Source organism: Syngnathus leptorhynchus, chromosome 5, assembly GCF_054491065.1.
Source record: "Syngnathus leptorhynchus isolate UIUO chromosome 5, UIUO_Slep, whole genome shotgun sequence".
NCBI lineage: Eukaryota > Metazoa > Chordata > Actinopteri > Syngnathiformes > Syngnathidae > Syngnathus > Syngnathus leptorhynchus.
In genome coordinates, this window is record NC_141199.1 from 17,182,949 (window position 1) to 17,204,456 (window position 21,508).

Below are 21,508 nucleotides of genomic sequence, written 5' to 3' on the forward strand. Positions count from 1 at the left end.
CATTTTATCCATAATTCAATTTTTTATTTAAATATCTTTTTATTGCCTATATTCTTCAATGGAAATTTTAATTTTCCCCTGAAAGCTGACTGACTTTGATGAAATAGCAATTCAGCATATCTCTCTCAGAACTTCTGTGATGTTTTGGGGTTTTCATATTAAATCAGTATGAGTACATCACTCGACCTCAAGTGTATTTCTTTTCTGAGCAAAAATAAGTTAAAATGGCTTTTGAAACGGATGCAAATCCTGTTTTGCCTTTGTTGATTCCGCTGAGCTGCAATGCTTTTCCTAATACAGCAGAGGACGCCATTGATTCACCAACACGGTGCCAAGCCTCAGCACCTAAAGGCGAATTTTCAAAAATAAGAAAAAAAATACTTTGAAAGAAAACTGCAGTTTTATTTACAGTTTTTAACACACGTATGACATTTCTTTTTTTTTTTAATAAGCATACTTTTTTATTTGCAAAACTGACAACGTCACGGTAGAATCTCGCGACACCTCGGGTAAACCCAACGTGCTGCACACGAGATCGCCGGAGACCGCCGGAAAGTGTCGGAAAAGGCCGAAGAGCAGCGCAGGCTGCGTCAACTATAAGCCCCCGCCCCTCCCTCCTCCTAGTTTTAAACATGGCGGCCATGTCCACTCTCCTAACGAACGTCCAGCCGCCTGCGAAGTGACTCGGCTTCAGTCGGCTTCGCTCGGCCGCCGTTTGTTTTTCTTCTGCCGCTCGGATGCCAACGTCGACCGCTTGCTCGCCAACAAGCTCCGTGCTCCGGTCGGCCCGCCGACCGCTGTAGCCTCCGCGAGGGGCCCTTCGTTGGCTTCTATTTGGGAGCTCAAGCAGCAGCCTGGAAGTCAAAGGCCAGCCCCGGCCGTCAGCCGTCCAGCCGCCTTCCTTCCTCCCCCCCCCCCGTCCGGAGGATGGTTTGACGCGGAGCACTCGAGCCGTCCTCTGCGCCAACGATGTGTGAAAACTGCGCCGAGCTGGTGGAGGTTCTGAACGAAAGTGAGGAGGGCAACCTGCTCGGCTAGTAACACACACAACACGCACACACAATCAACGTTAGCTTACTTGCTAACGTTAGCTCTTTGCAACTTGTCCCCCCACCCCACACACACACACACCTCATTTGGAATCGTGTCGGTGTGCATTTTCACGTCAGCCATCATTCAATCCATTGGTGTCCAATTGTCACATTTGTCGGCCCATATTGTCAAACAGTTTGGGGCCTTTTATGTCCGTCCGTCCGTCCGTCCGTCTGCCAAGTGTGAGACAGTCGTCCCTGGCTCAGTCAGCCAGTTGTCGACGGTTACCTCCACAAGGGCGTGAAAATGTCCTGGGAAAAAAAAAAAGTCTTGCAGAAAAATACAAGCGACAAGAAAAGTTAGCTCGATAAGCTAGGCCTGCTAGCCATCTTGTTTGATGTTTGTCAGCTCGAGCGACTTTGCATGTTTTTTGTTTTGGCCACACTGACAAGCCCGAACAAGATGGACTCGTGTCATCTGCTCGTGACTTTTGTCGTTTCTGCTCGTCTCGTTTGGCAAAACTAGTCCCATCGTCGTAGCCGTTAGCTCAGCTAACGCTAGCACCGTCCAACTTTGCTCCCGTGTCTCTTTTTATTTGTTCTCCTAATAACCACCTCATCGCCAGGCGATGTTAGGACCGAGGTCGAGTGGATTTTTTTTTGCGGTCGGATTTACTTCCAAATTGCAAGCAGGGGGACAATGTCGGCCATGGCCTACGCGTGAGAACGACTCGAATAGACAACAATAGAGAGGAATAGTTTGGTTAAAGTGTCAACTAACTCGTATTGGGTTCAAAACCGCGACATCCGAGATCAAGACTGTAGAAATCAGTTTGAAATAAAACATGACACGGTTGTGCAGTTCAAGAGCATTTTCCATTTTCTTTTCACTGTATTTGACAGATAAAAAAAAAAAAAAAGTCTATCAAAGCACAACACTCAAAGCTAGCTCTCAAATTTGAACCTTTTATTTCCCCATCTCGATGCCTGTCATGAGCTTTTGTTTTGGGGACAACACGCCAAATGAAAAGCATAAAAAGAATCTTTTCATGTTTGTTTTGAGATGGATTTTATTTCTTGATGATGATTATGAGGTGTGCGATACCCCAAAATGTTGCTGACGTTGCAAAAGCGGCGTTGCTGTTGCGGGGGAGCCTTGTCGCCTGTGCGTTTCCGGTCGACCGCTATGTTGTGTGCCGCCGACCTTTGAACTCAGACTTGCTGCGGCAGCGGCGCACGCTTGCGCTTCGGCACCAGAAACAAAAACCTGGTTTACAACCTTTGACACCCCCCCTCAACTCCTAACCCTGCAAAATCTTTCTCCACTTCTCTCGGTGACGCCCGTTCATGAATGAACAACCCCCACAAATTGTCAACATTTCAGGCTTGAACATTTAGTTTCATTTGCTCGCTCCTCAGTTTCGGACGCGGATGGCGGCAGCGAGGGCGGCTTCCAGCTGAAGAAGGAACATGCGCTTCGAGTATTGGCTCACATCAGCTCGTGGACGCAGAGGTGAGCTGAATCGTTGGCGTTGCCGCCGTGGCGAAGACTGACGACCTGGCTTTTTTTTTTTTTTGCTCGGCAGACAATGTCTGTGCTGCTTCAAGGAGTACAAGCACCTGGAGGTCTTCAACCAGCTGGTGTACGCGCTCATCAACTTGGTGGTGGGACAGATCGCCGGCCTCAGGGACCGCCTATGCCGCCTGCGCGCCCCCGAGGGGGCCGCCGACCGCGACCAACGGGGCCCCCGCCGGCCGGCCTCGCCCGGCGAAGACGAGCCCGTCAACGTGGAGCGGGACTCGGCGGAGGAGGAGGACGCCCAGTCCCCGGGCGCCGACCTGAACCGAAAGCAGGCTGAGGAGGAGGACGACGACGAGGAGGAGGAGGAGGAGGACGGCGACCTCGACGCGTTCAGCTCGTGGAGCACCGACGAGCGAGAGAAGCTGCTGCTGTGCGCCGCCAAGATCTTCCAGATCCAATTCCCGCTCTACACGGCTTACAAACACAACACGCACCCCACCATCGAGGTGAACATGCGCAATCGATGAAAATGATTTGGAATGGAGACAATAAAGTAGGAATACTTTTGAGCTACTGGAATAAAAAAGGTCTTGTCTGCTGTTCCAATGCATGTGGCGTAGATTGAGCGGATTCCCTCGTGATGGTGACTTTTTTTTTTTTTTTTTCCCCAGGACATACCTGCTCACGAGAGCAGCATCCTGGGCTCCTTTTGTGACATGAATGTAAGCTAAACACCCTTTGACCCTTTGACGCACAAAAGTACAAAAGCAGAGTGTTAATAATTCAGTCAAACGGGGACAAAAAAAACAACATGGTTGACTCTTCACAGAAGTCCTTTTGCGTGTGGTGCTTTTCAGGACGTGGAGGTTCCTTTGCACCTTCTGCGCTACGTTTGCCTCTTCTGCGGCAAGCACGGCCTCTCTCTGATGAAGGAATGTTTCCAGGCCGCCACGCCCGACAGCCTCCCCTTCCCCATCGCGCACGCTTTCATCAGCATCGTGTCCAACGTGAGTTAGGACGGGACGCGGGACGACCCGCTCGGCCCGCCTCTAATTTTGCTTCTTGTGCGTGCGTGCGGCCTCAGATCCGGATATGGCTTCACATTCCGGCCGTCATGCAGCACATCATCCCCTTCCGCTCCTACGTCATACGGTGAGTGCAGCCATTTTTTTATTTTTTTTTAAACGCCCCACTCCTCCGCATCCCGGCACACCGTGCGCTTGTTGCTAGGTAGGCCCGTTGTTACCATAGCGACCGTTTCCTGGCTGCTGGCAAGCCTCTCCTCGCATGACCCGGGAGGAGGCACAGAATCGACAATGTTAGCGGTTTTTTTTTTTTTTAATCTACGCAAGTTGCAATAGTGGTGGGGGGGTCCGTCAAAGGGAGGCCACACTTTGTTGAGTACGAGTTCAGGCCCACGCAAACGTCAAAACGTGTCTCGTCCGCTCAGGTACCTGTGTCAGCTCTCGGACCAGGACCTGCGTCAGAGCGCGGCGCGCAACATGGCCGACCTGATGTGGAGCACGGTGAAGGAGCCCCTGGACAGCGCGCTGTGCTTCGACAAGGAGAGCCTGGACCTGGCCTACAAGTACTTCATGTCGCCCACGCTCACCATGCGGCTGGCCGGACTCAGCCAGATCACCGTCAGTTGCCTTTTAACCCTGCCCCCCCCTTTTTTGGGGTTTCCACCCTGATTTGTTCTCATGAAAAATGTTCTCCCCTTCAGAACCAGCTCCACACTTTTAACGACGTCTGCAACAACGAGTCTCTCGTGTCCGACACGGAAACGTAAGTACGGCGCGCGCGTCATCGCGTGTCGATTCGTACCGAGTCGTCATCGCGCGTGTGTGTGTTTTGGTTTCAGGTCGATAGCCAAGGATCTTGCCGACTGGTTGATCCACAACAACGTGATCGAGCACCTTTTCGGACCCAATTTGCACATTGAGGTGCGAGTCGAGCAAGATTCGTTCACACCATCGGCTGGAAATGTTCCCGAGGCCCACGTCTGGTCTTATTGTGCTTTTCTTCAGATCATCAAACAGTGTCAAGTAATCCTTAACTTCCTGGCTGCGGAGGGCCGACTCAGCACGCAGCACGTGGACTGCATCTGGGCCGCGGCTCAGGTAGAAACCTCGGCGCTGGGCTTCCAAATTCTCCAAAAGAATCAGTGATGCATCAAATGAAAAAGCTGTCAAATAACCAGCGAGAGCTGGTCTGAAAAGTGAAACAGCGCCCTCTGCTGTTCACGTTATCAAAGTCCGCTTTATTGTCAATTTCTCCACATGCCAAGGCACACAAAGAGATCGAATTAGGTTTTTTTTTTTTCCATTTGCTGTTTCTCAACGACATCTCCCTCCTGTCCCAGCTGAAGCACTGCAGCCGCTACATCCACGACCTTTTCCCTTCCCTCATCAAGAACTTGGACCCGGCTCCCCTCCGCCATGTTCTCAACTTGGTCTCGGGTCTGCACCCCAGCGCGCACACCGAACAGGTACAGCCCGACAGCCTTCCCGAATTGACCGCTTGTATCTGGAATTGACGCTGTGGCGGCTTTGCAGACGCTCTACTTGGCCTCCATGCTCATCAAGGCTCTGTGGAACAACGCCCTGGCCGCCAAAGCCCAGGTGTCCAAGCAGAGCTCCTTCGCCTCGCTGCTCAACACCAACATGGCCGTGGGCAACAAGAAGGGTGAGTGCCGCCCGCGCGGGCACGCCACAACGCTTTTGGTTCCATTTCCGTCATCGTGACGTTTGTCGCTCAGGCTCTCCGGCCGCCAGCCCCGACAGCAGCGACACGCAGCGCAGCGCCGGCAGCGACATGGACGAGCAGATGATGTCGGGCGGCAAGCGCGGACAGCATCGGCTTTCCGACACCGAGGTGCCCGCGCGCCCGTTCCGAATATCGGCATTTCTACATTTGTGTTTATCGTTGTCGTTTTATTTCTTTTGGTCAGGAGTCCATGCAGGGCAGCTCAGACGAGACGGCCAACAGCGCCGAGGAAGGCAGCAGCGGGCCCGGCAGCACCAGCGGCCGCAGCGACGCCTCCAGCAACGAGGTGGCCTCCAGCGGCGCCAGCCAGTCGGCCGGCAGCCCCGCCAGCGACGTCCACTCGGACGACATGGCCGACAGCGAGGCCCTGAAGGAGGATGAGGACGAGGAAGACGACGACGACGATGAGGAAGACGAGGAGGACGAGGAGGACGACGACGATGATGAAGAGGAGGACGAGGAAGAAGAGGTGTCCGCTGACAGCAGGTCGCACAAGGCGGAGGTGGGAAGAACGTGACGAAGGAATCGATCATCTTATCCGATTGCTCGCAATCACGTGACTGACGTACTCCCCCCGTCTGGCAGAAGGACCCCCGGGACCAAGCGGAGTCACGCAAGAGGAAGGCGGGCGAGGCTCTGAGCGACGGCGCAAAAGCCAAGGTCCTCCCCTTCAGCCCGGAGACGTCCGCCATCATGGCTGCCGCCGCCGCCGCTGCGGCCTCCACCTCCCTGGAGAATCGTATGCGGATGATGGACACGTGCGTGGCGTCCTCGTCGGCGCAGACCTCCCAGGTGCCGGACGTCAGTCCCCGCCAGGGAGGGGCGGGGCCCCAGGATCCATCCTGCGTGGCCCGACCCGCCAACTTCCTGGGCGAGGCCATGGGCGGAGAAATCTTCAACTGCCGGCGCTTCATTGGCCCCCATCATCATCATCACCACCACCATCATCATCATAACCACCATCACGATGGGTAAGTCGTCGTCACCGCCCTTAACAGCAGCCGCTCGGTCTAAGTATTTTTTTTTTTTGTCTGCCATTTTGGTCTTTTATGGTTGTTTTGTCCTCCTGAACGCAGGCCCACGGTGGAGGACATGCTGAGCACGGACGACGTGAGCTGCAGCAGCTCGCAGGTCAGCGCCAAGTCGGAGAAGAACATGGCCGACTTTGACGGCGAGGAATCGGGCTGCGAGGAAGAGCTGGTCCAGATCAATTCGCACGCCGAGCTCAGCTCACACCTGCAGCAGCACCTCCCCAACCTGGCGTCCATCTACCACGAGCACCTGGTGCAAGGTGCGGCGCAAAGTTCTCGCCGGCTTGCTTAGCTACAGTGGATTTTTGCCGAATCTAGCGTTTCCTCAATTTTGTGCGCGGGGGCTTTCAGGTCCGGCCGTGCACAAGCATCAGCACTCGGGCGGCCACGCCGTCGCCGACGTCAACCTGGATAACGTCTGCAAGAAAGGCAACACGCTGCTGTGGGACCTGGTGCAGGACGACAACGCCGTACGTTGTCTTCCCAACTTAAAAGGCTTTCCGTCCCAATCGTGCGACCGGCGCCACATGCAACATTTGCTGCTCCGCGTTTTCAGAGCCACCTGTCGGAGGGTCTGATCAACGAGGCGGAGAAGCTGCTGTGCTCGCTGGTGTGCTGGTTCACCGACCGGCAGATCCGCATGCGCTTCATCGAGGGCTGCCTCGACAACCTGGCGCACCACCGGTGAGCACCCCACCCGCCGTCCGCCCTCAAGGCCAGCCAGCGAGCCAACGCCGCTAAGCATGAGCGCACGTGTGCCCTCAGGTCCGTGGTTGTCTCGCTGAGGCTCCTCCCCAAGCTCTCCGGCACCTTCCAGCAATTCGGCTCCAGCTACGACACGCACTGGATCACCATGTGAGTGAGGCGTGAAGGCCAATCAATCATTTGATGTCAAGCATCATTTTCTTCTCATTTTTTTGATTGTCAGTCAAACATTTGAGAACCGCCAGTTTTTTTGTTTTTTTGTGGGTCAGGTGGGCCGAGAAGGAACTACACATGATGAAGCTGTTCTTCGACAACCTCCAGCATTACATCCAGGAGGTCCGGCAGCAACGCCACAAGTTTGCGCTGTGAGTCTAACCATCTGACACGCACTGCTGGAGAAAATGACATCAGCAACCGGGCAACTCTAAAGCTTTTTGTGCTCCGTGTTTAGGTACAGTCACAGTGCGGAGGTGCAGGTGCGCCTTCAGTTCCTCACGTGCGTCTTCTCCACGCTGGGATCTCCAGACCACTTCAGTAAGATCTTGCACTCACTCACTCACACACCATCTGGTTTAGCTCTCTTGATATGCACGCCTCAAAGTGTTTTTTTGTTTTTTTTTGTTCAGGACTGAGCCTGGAGCAGGTGGACATCCTGTGGCACTGCCTGGTGGAGGACGCCGAGTGCTACGACGACGCCCTGCACTGGTTCCTCAATCAGGTGCGCAGCAAGGACCAGCACTCCATGGGCATGGAGACCTACAAGCACCTTTTCCTGGAGAAGGTACCAGCCTGCTGAGATACATGAAAACGTTCAACCCGTTTTGAATCAACCTGTTCTTTTTAAACAAAGTGGAGACTGACATATTTTGGTATGTCCAGATGCCTCAGCTGAAGCCGGAGACCATCAGCATGACGGGCTTGAACCTCTTCCAGCACCTTTGCAACCTGGCCCGGTTGGCTACCAGCGCGCTGGACAACGCCGCCAACTGCGAGGTCTTTCCCGGCCCGTCCCGGTCTCAAGCCATCTTCTCACGCCGCTTACCAGCATCCTCTCTTGCAGCTGTGCGGCATGGACCAGCTGTGGGGCATCGCCCTCCGAGCTCAGTCGGCCGACATCAGCCGCGCCGCCATCCAGTACATCAACTCCTACTACATCAACGGTCAGTAGTCGTCGGATCGGCGCCGCTTTCGCTTTGGTGCCGATGACGCTGACTAAATGGCGTGTCCAGCGGGTAAGACGGGCCTGGAGAAGGAGCAGGAGTTCATCCGCAAGTGCATGGAGAGTCTGCTGATGGCGTCGGCCAACCTGGAGAAGGACCCCCAGTCGGGCCTGACCAGCATCGAGAGGGGCTTGCTTATGCTCAAGACGCACCTGGAGGCCTTCAGGCGCAGGTACGGCCCGCCGCCAAAGGGACAATCCCGCTCACCGTGCCTCCTCGCTCACCCCCCACCTCCACTTCGGCAGGTTCGCCTACCACCTGCGCCAGTGGCAGATCGAGGGCACGGGCATCGGCAGCCACCTCAAGGCGCTCAGCGACAAACAATCCTTGCCGCTCAGGATCGTCTGTCAGCCCGCCGGACTGCCCGATAAGGTCTCCTCGCAACGTTCTTCGTTTTCTCTTCTCTTCGTTCTTCTTCGCATTTCAAGGGGTCTGCCCGGAAAAAGTCACGACGGCCAATTGAACACTTTATTTTTTTCGTCTTCTTCCAAGCAGATGACGATCGAGATGTACCCCAGCGATCAGGTGGCAGACCTGCGCGCAGAGGTGACCCACTGGTATGAAAACCTGCAGAAGGAGCAGATGAACCAGCAGGCGCAGCTGCAGGAGTTCGGTCAGAGCGGCCGGCAGCCGGGAGACTTCTCAGGTCCGCTTCACGCCACGTCGCTCCCGCCTTCACTCCGGCCGGTCTCCGAGGAAACATAACGTGCGGCAATGTGCTTTCCAGGGGGTCTGATGGGACCCGTCCGTATGATCTCGTCGGGCCACGAACTCACCACAGACTACGACGAGAAGACTCTCCACGAGCTGGGCTTCAAGGACATGCAGGTAACTGCATTTGGGACGAAACCCGAGAGGAGCAAATTATTTAGATACCAAGCTTTTTTTTTTTTTTTTTCCACACACTTTGCGTCAGATGGTGTTTGTGTCTCTGGGGGCGCCTCGCCGCGAGCGCAAAGGCGAAGGCGTGCAGCTGCCGGCGTCGTGCCTGCCTCCCCCGCAGAAGGAGCACATCCCCATGCTGCTGCTGCTGCAGGAGCCGCACCTCACCACGCTTTTTGACCTGCTGGAGATGCTGGCCTGCTTCAAGGCGCCCAGCCCCGCCCACGGCGAGCGCCACCACGCTCCCGAGGTTAGTCGCGACCGCCATTTTTTTTTTTTTCTTTTCATGTCTAATTTGACTTTGCGTGACAGTTGGTTGTCTACGCTTGTGTGTGCGAGCAGATGGCCCGCTGCGAGGAACTGCATCTGCACGCCGAGAACCTCTCTCGCCGCGTTTGGGAGCTTCTCATGCTGCTGCCCACGTGTCCCAAGATGCTACGGGCCTTCCAGAACATCTCGGACGACGGCACGGTGGGGAGCCGCTCGCTCACTCTTGCCGTCTGACTCGCTCGCTCGCTCGCTCGCTCGTATGTGTCCTGACGGCCTGCCCTTTGCCTTTTTTGCTGCTTTTTGCAGGAGGAAGGGCCGTGCTGGAAGGAGCTGCTGAGGATGAAAAGTGCTCACAAGCTTCTGTACGCGCTGGAGATCATCGAAGCGCTTGGCAAGCCCAACAGGCGCATCCACAGGGAGTCCACGGTCAGACCCTCCTCCTTCCCTCCCTCCTCCCTTTTTGATGCTTGGGCCGGTCGACACCCTACTTTAATCCTGTATGTGTGTCTTTTTTTTTTTTTTTTTAGGGCAGCTACAGCGACTTGTACCCCGACTCGGACGACTCTAGCGAGGACCAGATTGAGAACAGCAAAAACTCGTGGAGCTGCAAGGTGACAACAACAAAAAAGCACCTCCACGGATGACCGCAAGTCCAGCATGTCACAAACTTTCTCTCCTTCTTCTTCCTTCCAGTTTGTTTCATCTGGCGGTCTGCAGCTGCTCCTGGAGATCTTCAACTCCGCCATCCTGGAGCCCAAAGACCGGGAGTCCTGGACTGTGGTGAGCTGTGACCAGGAAGTCTCTTCTCCATTTTTTCCAAACTCATCATTGAATTTCCTACCCGCCGTGTCCAGTGGCTGCTGGACTGCCTGGCTTGCCTGCTGAAGCTCATCTGCCAATTTGCCGTGGACCCCGCCGACCTGGACCTGGCCTACCACGACGTCTTCTCCTGGTCCGGCCTCGTCGATGGCCAACGCAAGCGGGCCTGGCCGGGGAAGTCGCGCAAGTCCGCCGTGGATCACGGCAAAAGTCTTCACATCCCCAGACTCACCGAGGTGGCTACACGCACACACGCACGTTCTTATCCATCCATTAGGTTCTTCTGCAACTGCTTTGTTTGGCTCTCAGGTGTTCCTCAGCCTGGTCCAAGGAACCAACCTGATCGAGCGGCTCATCAACGTGGCCTACACCTACGACAACCTGGCGCACAGGTAGGCAAACGTCGCCTCAGCGTGGGATTGCGTGTTCCACCCCCATCCTCCAGGTGGCAGCAAAGTGTGTACAAACCACCAAAAACTAGCCTTCAGCTAACCGGGGTGTCGATGAATATACTTTTGTCGTAACGAGGCGTATTTTGTTTAGCCGTGCCAAATCGATCTATTGGATGTGATCTTTTTTGCTGTCATTCCACAGAGTTCTGAAGGCCCAGTCGGATCACCGGTCTCGACATGAAGGTGAGCCTCGGGAGATATTGATGAGACGTTTGCCGATACGCTCCACTTCGGGACGTTAGCGCTAGGTGTTGTCAGACGCTAACGGTGTGCGCGTGTGCCCAGTGACCCACTACTCCATGTGGCTGCTGGTGAGCTGGGCCCACTGCTCGTCGTCCGTCAAGTCCAGCCTGGCCGACAGCGAGCGTCTGCAAGACTGGCTCAGGAAACTCACCTTGCTGGTGCCCGAGGTGAGAGCGCCGCGTCGTCTTTCTCCGCCCGTGTTTCGTCCCCGCGGCAATATTTGATTTTGTTTCAGGCGGCGGTGCGTCACGAGGCGTGCAACGGCCTCTACAAGCTCTCCCTTTCCGGCCTGGAAGGCGGCGAGTCCATCAACAGATCTTTCCTGCTGCTCGCCGCATCCACGCTGCTCAAGTTTCTGCCCGACGCGCAAGCTGTCAAACCTATCAGGGTATAAAAAAAGTGCTTCGACGATGACTTTGAGGGCGCGCGATCCGGAGGGTGACGCCTCTTTGCTGTTCAGATGGAGGACTACGAGGAGGAGCCGCCCCTCAGAAGCGGTTGCAAAGAATACTTTTGGCTGCTGTGCAAGCTCATCGACAACATCCACGTCAAAGACGCCACCCAGGTGGGACGCGCTTGTTCTTTTCTATGATTTGATGACTTTGAAGGTTCTTTGGGATATGTGAGCATTTGTTTTGCCTGTACTTTTCTGCATACTGGACTTGTTGTTAAATGTTTCCCGTTCACAACTGCGTCGGCCCACAAACCAAAAAATTCTCTTTTCTTTTAATAAAAGAAATATGTATAAATAAAAAAATAATTAATTTAATAAAAATAGAAAGAAAATAAATAACATTGAAATACAGAAATAAAAGCAGGCACAGGCAGGACGGGCGTTTGTTGCTGCTGGCTAGCGTTGTCGGTGTGTTTGAACTCACGTCAGGTCTCTCCCTCTCTGTGGCTGGCTGGCTCGGTGCAGAGTACCCTGCTGGACCTGGACGCGCTGGCGCGACACCTGGCAGACTGCATACGAAGGTGGGCGCGCACGCCTCTACCATTTTCTTTCCACGCAAAGGCGAGATGCCAAGAAGGCTTTGCTTACCGCGCAGCCGCGAGATGCTGGACCAGCAGGACGGCAACGTGGAGGACGACGGCCTGACGGGTCTGCTGCGGCTGGCCACCAGCGTCCTCAAGCACAAGCCCCCGTTCAAGTTCTCCCGCGAGGGCCAGGACTTCCTGCGCGACGTGCACAACCTCCTCTTCCTGCTGCCCAGCCTGGCCGACCGCGCCCAACCCAAGTGCAAGTCGCACGCCGCCCGCGCCGCCGCTTACGACCTGCTGGTGGAGACGGTCAAGGGCTCGGCCGACAACTACCGCCTGCTTCACAACTGGGTCATGTCTCAGCACATGCAGGGTGAGAAGATTGGGCCGTTTTGAATCGTCGAACCCCATTGACCTTTTGTTTGGTTTACCCGGCAGCCTCCCACGCTCCGTACAAGTGGGACTACTGGCCTCACGAGGACGTGCGCGCCGAGTGTCGCTTTGTGGGCCTCACCAACCTGGGCGCCACCTGCTACCTGGCGTCCACCATCCAGCAGCTCTACATGATCCCCGAAGCCCGCCAGGCCATCTTCACCGCCAAGGTCGGCCCCTCCTCCTCTTCCTCACCCTTCGGAGCGCTCATGTCGCCTCGCTGTTTGCGTGCGCAGTACGCCGAAGAGATCAAACACAAGACCACCCTGCTGGAGCTTCAGAAGATGTTCACCTACTTGATGGTGAGCTTTACACGCCGAGAGGGTTGAAAATGGGCCACACGTGCGAATCAAACGGCGTTCCATCTCTCCGACCGCCCGTCTGCGCGCAGGAGAGCGAGAGGAAGGCGTACAACCCGCGGCCCTTTTGCAAGACGTACACCATGGACAAGCAGCCGCTCAATACGGGAGAGCAGAAGGACATGACTGAGTTCTTCACCGACCTCATCACCAAGATCGAGGAGATGTCGCACGAGCTGGTAAGGCCCGCCCCGTCCTCTTTCCACGCTTCCCTTCCACCTCGCTTGACGATCCCACGTTTACCTCCACAGAAGGACACGGTGAAGACTCTGTTCGGCGGCGTCATCACCAACAACGTCGTCTCTCTGGTCAGTCGGACGTCACCGCCGGCACGCCGACGTTGCCTCGTCGAACAATCGAACGTCATTCTGTCGCCCATTTGCGCTCCCGCAGGACTGCGACCACGTGAGCCAGACGGCCGAGGAGTTCTACACGGTCAGGTGTCAGGTGGCCGACATGAAGAACATCTACGTGAGCACGCCCGCCCGCCGCTCTTCACGCAGACGCGTGCCACTTGCCAACAACGTGTGTACGCGCATTTAGGAGTCTCTGGACGAGGTGACCATCAAGGACACGCTGGAGGGCGACAACATGTACACGTGCTCCCACTGCGGGAAGAAGGTCCGCGCGGAGAAAAGGTCAGCCACACAGCAGAGAATATTTCCATTCAAAATGGCTCCCGGGTATTTACTTTGAGAAATTGTGCGTGCGCGCAGGGCTTGTTTCAAGAAGCTTCCGGGCATCCTGAGCTTCAACACCATGCGCTACACCTTCAACATGGTCACCATGATGAAGGAGAAGGTCAACACGCACTTCTCCTTCCCGTTGCGTCTGGACATGACGCCCTACACCGAACACTTCCTCATGGCCAAAGGGGAACCCAAAGAGGGTGTGAAAGAAAGAAGCCGGTTCCGTGTGTCTTTTCTGCTTATTGCGTGTTGATGTTTTTTTTGCCGTTTGTCAAGGCGAGTCCAAGGCGTCCGAGAGTTCCGAGTACGACCTGATCGGCGTGACGGTGCACACGGGCACGGCGGATGGCGGCCATTACTACAGCTTCATACGAGACATCGTCAACCCTCACGCGTACAAGAACAACAAGTGGTGAGGGCGGCGGCGACGCTCGCACGTAGTCGCGCGCGCACACACGGCACTTTTTTAAAAACGGCGTCCGCGCAGGTACTTGTTCAACGACGCCGAGGTGAAACCCTTTGACTCGGCACAGCTGGCGTCCGAGTGCTTCGGCGGAGAGATGACGGTAAGACGCTCACGGATGCCGTCCGGGGTCCTACGCTGACTCGGAAAGCGAAAGCGACCACAGTTTGGTGAAGATGTCGAAGTGCCGCGGCGCTTTCACAGTCCGCTCGCTTCATGCTAACGCTAAATAAAATCACTGTTGATTGAAAGCCACTCGTGTGACTGAAAAATCTCACATTCTTTTTTTTTTTTTTTCCCCCCGCAGACCAAAACGTACGACTCTGTCACCGATAAGTTCATGGACTTCTCCTTTGAGAAGGTAAGGAGCGGCTTTGCGTGTAAGCGTGCTAACCTTGGTGGTGACGTGTTGGTGGTGTTGCGTGTCAGACGCACAGCGCCTACATGCTGTTCTACAAACGCGTGGAGCTTCAGGAGGACGCCGCCAAGGAGTTCACTTTTGACGTTTCGCCGGACCTGCTGGAAGTATGACTGATTTCACACTTGTGTGTCTGTGGGTTGTGGTTTTTTTTTTTCTCTCTCACGTGTGTGTGTGTGTCTTCTGCAGTGGATCTGGCACGACAACATGCAGTTCCTCCAGGACAAGAACATATTTGAGCACACCTACTTTGGGTCAGTGTTGGTAGCGGCGTAGCAATCAATGACGATGATGTTTAATGATGTTGTTTGTCCGCAGCTTCATGTGGCATCTGTGCAGCAGCATCCCCAGCACGCTGCCCGACCCCAAAGCCATCTCCCTCATGACGGCAAAGGTAACGCGCACACTCGCAAGTCGGGACTTGAGTTGCGCCGTGCTGACCTTTGGCTCCCTTTGTTTTTCAGCTCAGCACCTCCTTTGTCCTGGAGACCTTCATTCATTCCAAGGAAAAGGTCATTGAACAAATTACAAACAAATTACCACCTCTTCGTGCCTCCTTGACTACTACAAATTTTATTTAATCCTACCTGGTCTCAGGGGAATTAAAATGTCTTTCTTTTTTTTTTTGCTCTATTTCATCAGCCCACTATGCTGCAGTGGATTGAACTCCTCACTAAACAGTTCAACAACAGCCAGGCAGCTTGTGAGGTGTGCACTTACACACACACACACACACAGTTGTGAACACTTTCTCGATGATGATGATGATATCCCTCTCCTGCCAGTGGTTTTTGGATAGGATGGCAGACGACAACTGGTGGCCCATGCAGATCCTCATCAAGTGTCCCAATCAGATTGTCAGACAGGTAGGTGCCTTCACCTTCCCGTTCTTCATTGTATCGTCGTTGTTGACGACATGTCCTGACTGCTCTGCTGTTGGGCTCAGATGTTCCAGAGGTTGTGCATCCACGTCATCCAGAGGCTGCGTCCGGTCCACGCTCACCTCTACCTGCAGCCAGGCATGGAGGATGGGTGCGTTCCCTTTGTTCTGGCGTCCCCCGCAGGATGGGAGCATGTCGTAGCTTGGGCTTCTGCAAACCCCGCAAGGAAAAAGGCGACTCGTTGAGCCGTCGATGCGCTCAACTTTAGCCGTGGACGACATCAATTTGGACTCTGACACCCCGACTCTCCGGATGTGACCTTGACCCCCTCCTGCAGGTCCGACGACATGGACGGCTCGGTGGAGGACATCGGCAGCCGCTCGTGCGTGACTCGCTTCGTCAAGACGCTGCTGTCCATCATGGAGCACGGCGTCAAGCCGCACAGCAAACACCTCACCGAGTACTTCGCCTTCCTCTACGAGTTTGCCAAGATGGGAGAGGAGGAGGTAGGTCGCAAGGGACAAAGAAAAAAGAAGTTTGGACTGGGGGTACAATTTAGTCAAAGAAAAAGTAAAGATTCAGAAGATTCTGCTGTGTTTCTCTGTCTAGCTGTTAAAAGTTGCTAAATCATGTTTTGTTTTTTCCCCCAGAGCCAATTCCTGCTGTCGCTGCAAGCCATCTCCATCATGGTTCACTTCTACATGGGCACCAAAGGACCGGAAAATGTCAGCGGAAGACTTTCGTTATTTATTTAAACCATGCACAAAAATCAGCACTCACCCCAGTCTTTTTCGTTCCTCAGCTACAGGTGGAGGTTCTGTCGGAGGAGGAAGGTGAGGAGGAGGACGAGGAGGAGGACATCCTGTCCCTCGCCGAGGAGAAGTATCGGCCGGCCGCTCTGGAGAAGATGATTGCCCTTGTGGCTCTCCTGGTGGAGCAGTCGCGCTCGGAACGGTACGTGCCCACCAGAAACCAAAAGAACGTGAATTTGATGGATTTTATGACCTTCAAATAAATGTTCTATACTTTTGACCAATGGCGGTGTGTCGGCAGGCACCTGACGCTGTCCCAGAGCGACATGGCGGAGCTGACGGGCGGCAAAGGTTTCCCCTTCCTCTTCCAGCACATCCGAGACGGCATCAACATCCGGCAGACGTGCAACCTCATCTTCAGCCTCTGTCGCTACAACAACCGCCTGGCCGAGCACGTGCGTTTATGAGCTGGATCATATATTTTTTTGGAGGGGGGGGGGGGTTTACCTTGCGCTGACTCCGTCCGGCGTGTGCGTTTTTCAGATCGTGTCCATGCTCTTCACCTCCATCGCCAAGCTGACGCCTGAGGTGAGTCATTGATGAACCGAATCCTTCTGCAAAGTGCAAATCCTTTTCGTTTTCTTTCAAAAAGGGATTTTTTTTCTGCGTCAATAAAGTGAATTGAATAAAATGTGTGTGTACTTGTGCTGCGGCCAGGCTGCTAATCCTTTCTTCAAGCTGCTCACCATGCTGATGGAGTTTGTGGGCGGCCCTCCGGGGATGCCCTCCTTCGCCACCTACATCCTGCAGAGGATCTGGGAGGTAAACGCCACAAACGGCAAACGCGCACACAGAACATTGCAGATCTTCAACTTTTTGATGGCTCAGGTGATCGAGTACAACCCGTCCCAGTGTCTGGACTGGCTGGCGGGGCAAACTCCTCGGAACAAGCTGGCCCACAGCTGGGTTCTGCAGAACATGGAGAACTGGGTGGAACGCTTCCTGCTGGCCCACAACTACCCTCGCGTGCGCACCTGTAGGTCTCCGCCTTCCCGGGAAAAGCCGGCCACAGTAACCGAGGCCCGTTGATGAAGGATTTGTGTTCCCGACGGCAGCGGCGGCGTACCTGCTGGTGTCGCTGATCCCCAGCAACTCCTTCCGTCAGATGTTCCGCTCCACGCGCTCGCTGCACCTGCCCACGCGCGAGTTGCCGCTGTCGCCCGACACCACGGCCGTGCTGCACCAAGTCTACAACCTCCTGCTGGGCCTGCTGGCCCGCGCCAAGCTCTACGTGGACGCCAGCGTGCACGGCAACACCAAGCTGGTGCAGTACTTCAGCTTCATGACCTACTGCCTCATCTCCAAGACGGAGAAGCTCATGTTCTCCCTCTACTTCATGGACCTGTGGAACCTCTTCCAGGTACGTGCGGAACTCGCAACTTTGCAAGATTATTATTATTGCAATAACCAAAAACCAAAAAGTCCGCCGCCCTGTGGCCTAATGTGGTACTGCGTTGTGCACTCAGTTCCCGCTTACTCGTATAATGTGCGGTCAAAAAAATAAAAGATGGCTTCAAAATCTGTCCGCGCCCAAAAGTTTGTTGTCGCGCTGGTTGTTGACGCTTGTGGAGCGTGTGTTTTGCGGCAGCCCAAACTGTCTGAGCCGGCCATCGCCACCAACCACAACAAGCAGGCGCTGTTGTCCTTCTGGTACAACGTGTGCGTGGACTGCAGCGAAAACGTCCGGCTGGTGGTGCAGAACCCGGCCGTGACCAAGAACATCGCTTTCAACTACATTCTGGCCGACCACGACGACCAGGAGGTGGTGCTGTTCAACCGCGGCATGCTGCCCGCCTACTACGGCATCCTACGCATGTGCTGCGAGCAGTCGCCCGCCTTCACGCGCCAGCTGGCCTCGCACCAGAACATCCAGTGGGCCTTCAAGAACCTGACGCCGCACGCCAGCCAGTATCCCCGGGTACGCCCGCCTTTGCTCGCCGCTCCGCCCACGGGGGCTTAACCGCTCCCCCCCCCTCCCCCTCGCAGGCGGTGGAGGAGCTCTTCAACCTCATGCAGCTGTTCGCAGCGCAGCGAGCGGACATGCGGGAGGACGAGGTGGAGGACGTCAAACAGTTCAAGAAGACCACCATCAGCTGCTACCTCAGATGTCTGGACGGACGCTCGTGCTGGACCACCCTCATCAGGTGGCCCGTTGGATTTCTTTCCCCCCTCCTTTTTGCGCTCGGCGGGCTTTGACGTTTTGCACGCGGCGGTTCTTCCAGCGCCTTCCGGGTCCTGCTGGAGAACGACGAGGACCGACTGCTGGTGGTCTTCAACCGAGGGCTGGTCCTCATGACGGAGGTAGACGGACTTTTCGGCGGTTTCCGAAGCAGGCGACTGACCGCCGAGCCCCTCTGTCCCCGCAGTCCTTCAACACGCTGCACATGATGTACCACGAGGCCACCGCCTGCCACGTCACCGGAGACCTGGTGGAGCTGCTCTCCATCTTCCTGTCGGTGCTCAAGGCCACCAGGCCCTACCTGCAGCGCAAAGGTAAGCTTTCCAAAGTCACCTTTGCTTGCTCCAGAACTCTTGTCACTCTTCTCCATCCCTTGCAGATGTCAAGCAGGCTCTGATCCAGTGGCAGGAGAGGATCGACTTTGCCCACAAGCTCCTCACGCTGCTCAACTCGTACAGCCCGCCCGAGCTTCGCAACGCGTGCCTGGGTAAGCCTCGGACCCGGGCCGGGCCGGGCCGCCTCTCTCCGTCCCGGGACCCGAACCCACCTGGAGGCTTTTTCTCCTCTTGCTCTCGGCAGACGTGCTGAAGGAAGTGCTCCTGCTCAGCCCGCACGACTTCCTGCACACGCTGGTGCCCTTCCTGCAACACAACCACTTCACGTACCACCACAGCAACATTCCCAGTGAGTCGAAATCCGCCGCGCCGGGCGACACGTCGACCTTCCCGTTCGGCGTGAGCGAGCGCGCGCCGCTCCATTGTCCTTGTGTAGTGTCGCCGGGCCCGTACCTGCCCTGCCGCGAGAACATGAAGCTGCTGGGGGCCAAGAGCAACGTCCGCCCCCCGAGGCCCGAACTCAACATGTGTCTGCTGCCGTCCATGGTGGAGAGCGCAAAGGTCAGGCGGGACCTCTTTTTTTTTTCAAATGGCGCGCGCTCGTGCCACATCGCCTTCTCCCGTCGTCACCAGGGCAAGGACGAGGTGTACGACGGCATGCTGCTGGACTACTTCCTGCCGTACCAGCAGTTCATTCACCTCGTGTGTCGCGTGGCCATCAACTGCGAGAAGTTCACCGACACGCTGGTCAAGCTGAGTGCGTGTCGGCGGTCGGTGGGCGGGCAGCCGCCGGGAGCGCTGCGTGTCGCTGACTTTTTGTCTTGTCCTCCCCAGGTGTGCTGATGGCCTACGAAGGACTTCCTTTGCACCTTGCGCTCTTCCCTAAACTCTGGACCGAACTGTGTCAGTCGCAGGTGCGAGCCCCCCGCCCCCTCCGTCTTACTGATGTCAGAGCCCCGCCCCCCGCCCATCATCTGTGCGTTTGTTTCAGTCGCTGCTATCCAAGACGTGCGTGAAGCTGCTGTGCGACGACGCCGCCTTCAGCGAGTACATCAAGCGCGTACTGATGGATGAGCGCGGCTTCCTCAACAACAACACCATCTACGCCTTCCTCACTTGCTTCCTGCACAAGGTGCGCCCGCACACACACACGCATCATAAACACGTCTTCCTTTGGTTTCCCGGCCACACGGAGCTGATTCTACGCCAAAGATGTGACTTGGGCGTGTTTCCCAGGTGCAGGTGTTGTCTGGCGCCAGCTGCTGCAGCCTGGCGGGCGTGTTGGTGGCCAGCGTGCTGAGCGAGCGCGGTGGCCTGCGGCCCGAGCTCGCCTCTGATTGGCCGCAGCTCAGCAAGACCGCCGGCCAGCTCAACGCGGTACGTACGCTGTTGCGCCCGCGCCGCCCCCCCCCCCCTCCCGTCATGTTGTCAACGTGCATCGTTGTTGTTGCAGGATCTTCGGGCGTTGACGCTGTTGCTGTCGGTGCAGTCGCCCCCCAACCTCGACCCCGCCCTGGGCCCCGCCCTTCAAGAACTGACGACGCGGTGTCACCTTTGTGTGCAGCGCCGTGACGCGCTGGCGGACGCGTGCCGCCACCGCCGCAACGACGGTACGTTTCCATCGCTATCCATCTAGCACTATTTTACTGCCCTTTAGTGGATGAAGAAAATACAGTCTGTTCTTTTTAAAAGGAGGACACATGATTGGCATTTGGATCCAACTTGTATCTCAAGGCACCGTGTGACTAATTTTGTCATTTTGCTTGTTTGCGGGATCAGAGGAGGAAGGCGCCATCCCCGTGAAGCGGCGGCGCGTGAGCAGCGATGACGAAGACGACGAGGTGCCCAGCACGTCGGCCGCCGGACTGCCCCCGTCTTGCGGCCAAGCCAGCGCCGGCCCGCCGCCGTGCCCAGAGTCGTCCAAGTCGGAGCGGCAAGGGGCGCTGACGCCCACGAGCACCTCCGACACGGAGACGCGGGACTCCTCATCTCTCATCGACCCGGGCACCGAGCAGGACCCCCCGTCCCCGCCCGACGCCGCCCCCCCCTCGTGCCCCGCGGAGCCCGCCGCTGCCCTGTCGCCCTCACAAAGCGCTCCCTCCCCCAAAGCAGACAAGCTGGCGGAAAGGGAAGACCCGGACCAGAGAGCGGCCGAGCCCCAGGCCCCGCCCCTCCAGGAAGACGCCGCCCTCTCGGCGGGGGAGGGAACAGAGGACGTGCTGGACGCGTTGTGCAGGACGCTAGAAGCTGCCGTCACCGCGGTTACCAAACTGACTGCAAAAGACCCGCCCTCCTCGTGACATCATCGGTCACTGTAAGGTTGACACCCTCCCCCCCCTCCCCCTCCCGCTTTGTTGCCTTGGAGTCGCACTTTTTTTTTTTCTTCTTCTTCAAAGGGCAAAAAGTGTTTTTCTTATTTTATACAAAAAAGTGAGGATTTCTGTTTGACGTAATTTAATTTTATTGCATTTTTACTGCTCGTCCTCTCTGTGCCACTTTTTGTACTTTTGTCAACGACGAAGCGATGACGGTGAGATGAAAGGAAAAAAAAAGTTGCCTTGAGTAGACACGTTTGTTGCGATAAACAGTTTACGCGTGCGTACATGAGAACCACAAAAACAAAAACTTGATGTCTGAAGGTGTATATGAAAACTATAAATATATATATGTGCGTGTGGGTGTATGTGTATATATAATGTATATTATATATGTATATATATTATATATGTATGTGTATATATATATATATTATATATACATATATATATATGATATAGATGAAAGTGGTGCTTTATTGGACTGAGGCGCAAATAAAGCCAGGCGTTGGTGTTGGACCAGTCAGCGGTTTTGAGTTTCCTGACTGGTGCGACCATTCCCGGCGACCATTCTGCTGTTGAGTTTTAGCCGCTTGTGTTGTCCTTCTTTCATTTCACACACAACCTCTCAATAAAAAGATCTTTATTGACAACGTACAGCGACGTGAATGGTTTTCTTTTTCTTCTCCCACACAAGTTT

General features: G+C 55.5%; 1 protein-coding gene across 6 annotated transcripts; it reads left to right on the forward strand.

Annotated features, from left to right (window-relative positions):
* Positions 1 to 607: 607 nt before the first annotated feature.
* usp34 (ubiquitin specific peptidase 34) lies at positions 608 to 21,458 on the forward strand. Of its 6 annotated transcripts, none has more exons than XM_085911759.1 (79): positions 608 to 1,012; positions 2,451 to 2,544; positions 2,618 to 3,059; positions 3,225 to 3,275; positions 3,411 to 3,560; positions 3,638 to 3,705; positions 4,004 to 4,196; positions 4,280 to 4,341; positions 4,418 to 4,499; positions 4,584 to 4,676; positions 4,919 to 5,044; positions 5,112 to 5,241; positions 5,315 to 5,430; positions 5,507 to 5,824; positions 5,908 to 6,293; positions 6,399 to 6,613; positions 6,705 to 6,823; positions 6,910 to 7,037; positions 7,119 to 7,208; positions 7,328 to 7,423; positions 7,510 to 7,592; positions 7,685 to 7,839; positions 7,938 to 8,051; positions 8,119 to 8,218; positions 8,288 to 8,450; positions 8,524 to 8,650; positions 8,774 to 8,924; positions 9,006 to 9,106; positions 9,195 to 9,410; positions 9,503 to 9,631; positions 9,737 to 9,856; positions 9,958 to 10,041; positions 10,124 to 10,210; positions 10,285 to 10,485; positions 10,559 to 10,641; positions 10,844 to 10,884; positions 10,987 to 11,111; positions 11,180 to 11,332; positions 11,405 to 11,509; positions 11,828 to 11,919; positions 11,994 to 12,298; positions 12,364 to 12,527; positions 12,594 to 12,659; positions 12,749 to 12,895; positions 12,968 to 13,024; positions 13,110 to 13,187; positions 13,260 to 13,354; positions 13,433 to 13,605; positions 13,682 to 13,817; positions 13,893 to 13,971; positions 14,176 to 14,229; positions 14,298 to 14,393; positions 14,476 to 14,540; positions 14,605 to 14,680; positions 14,751 to 14,798; positions 14,929 to 14,994; positions 15,072 to 15,152; positions 15,233 to 15,318; positions 15,505 to 15,673; positions 15,818 to 15,892; positions 15,970 to 16,121; positions 16,221 to 16,374; positions 16,463 to 16,507; positions 16,637 to 16,741; positions 16,808 to 16,955; positions 17,035 to 17,339; positions 17,568 to 17,897; positions 17,966 to 18,123; positions 18,202 to 18,280; positions 18,346 to 18,472; positions 18,538 to 18,645; positions 18,738 to 18,842; positions 18,930 to 19,054; positions 19,127 to 19,250; positions 19,328 to 19,407; positions 19,485 to 19,625; positions 19,730 to 19,870; positions 19,947 to 20,103; positions 20,273 to 21,458. In XM_085911759.1, the coding sequence occupies exons 1-79, from the start codon at positions 970 to 972 to the stop codon at positions 20,791 to 20,793; spliced, it is 10,653 nt and encodes a 3,550-aa protein (XP_085767885.1). In that variant the 5' UTR covers positions 608 to 969; the 3' UTR covers positions 20,794 to 21,458. The 6 variants fall into 6 exon arrangements, with proteins under 6 accessions (XP_085767885.1, XP_085767886.1, XP_085767880.1 ...); XM_085911760.1 differs by having other exon boundaries at positions 11,864 to 11,919; XM_085911754.1 differs by having other exon boundaries at positions 12,364 to 12,659.
* Positions 21,459 to 21,508: the final 50 nt, after the last annotated feature.

Excerpts from the sequence above, each read along its gene's own strand:
- usp34 (XM_085911754.1), top strand. The coding sequence starts at position 970 with ATGTGTGAAAACTGCGCCGAGCTGGTGGAGGTTCTGAACGAAA. Across the intron at positions 6,294-6,398 it reads CATAACCACCATCACGATGG|GCCCACGGTGGAGGACATGC; the intron begins GTAAGTCGTCGT and ends TCCTGAACGCAG. Across the intron at positions 20,104-20,272 it reads CCGCCACCGCCGCAACGACG|AGGAGGAAGGCGCCATCCCC; the intron begins GTACGTTTCCAT and ends TTGCGGGATCAG.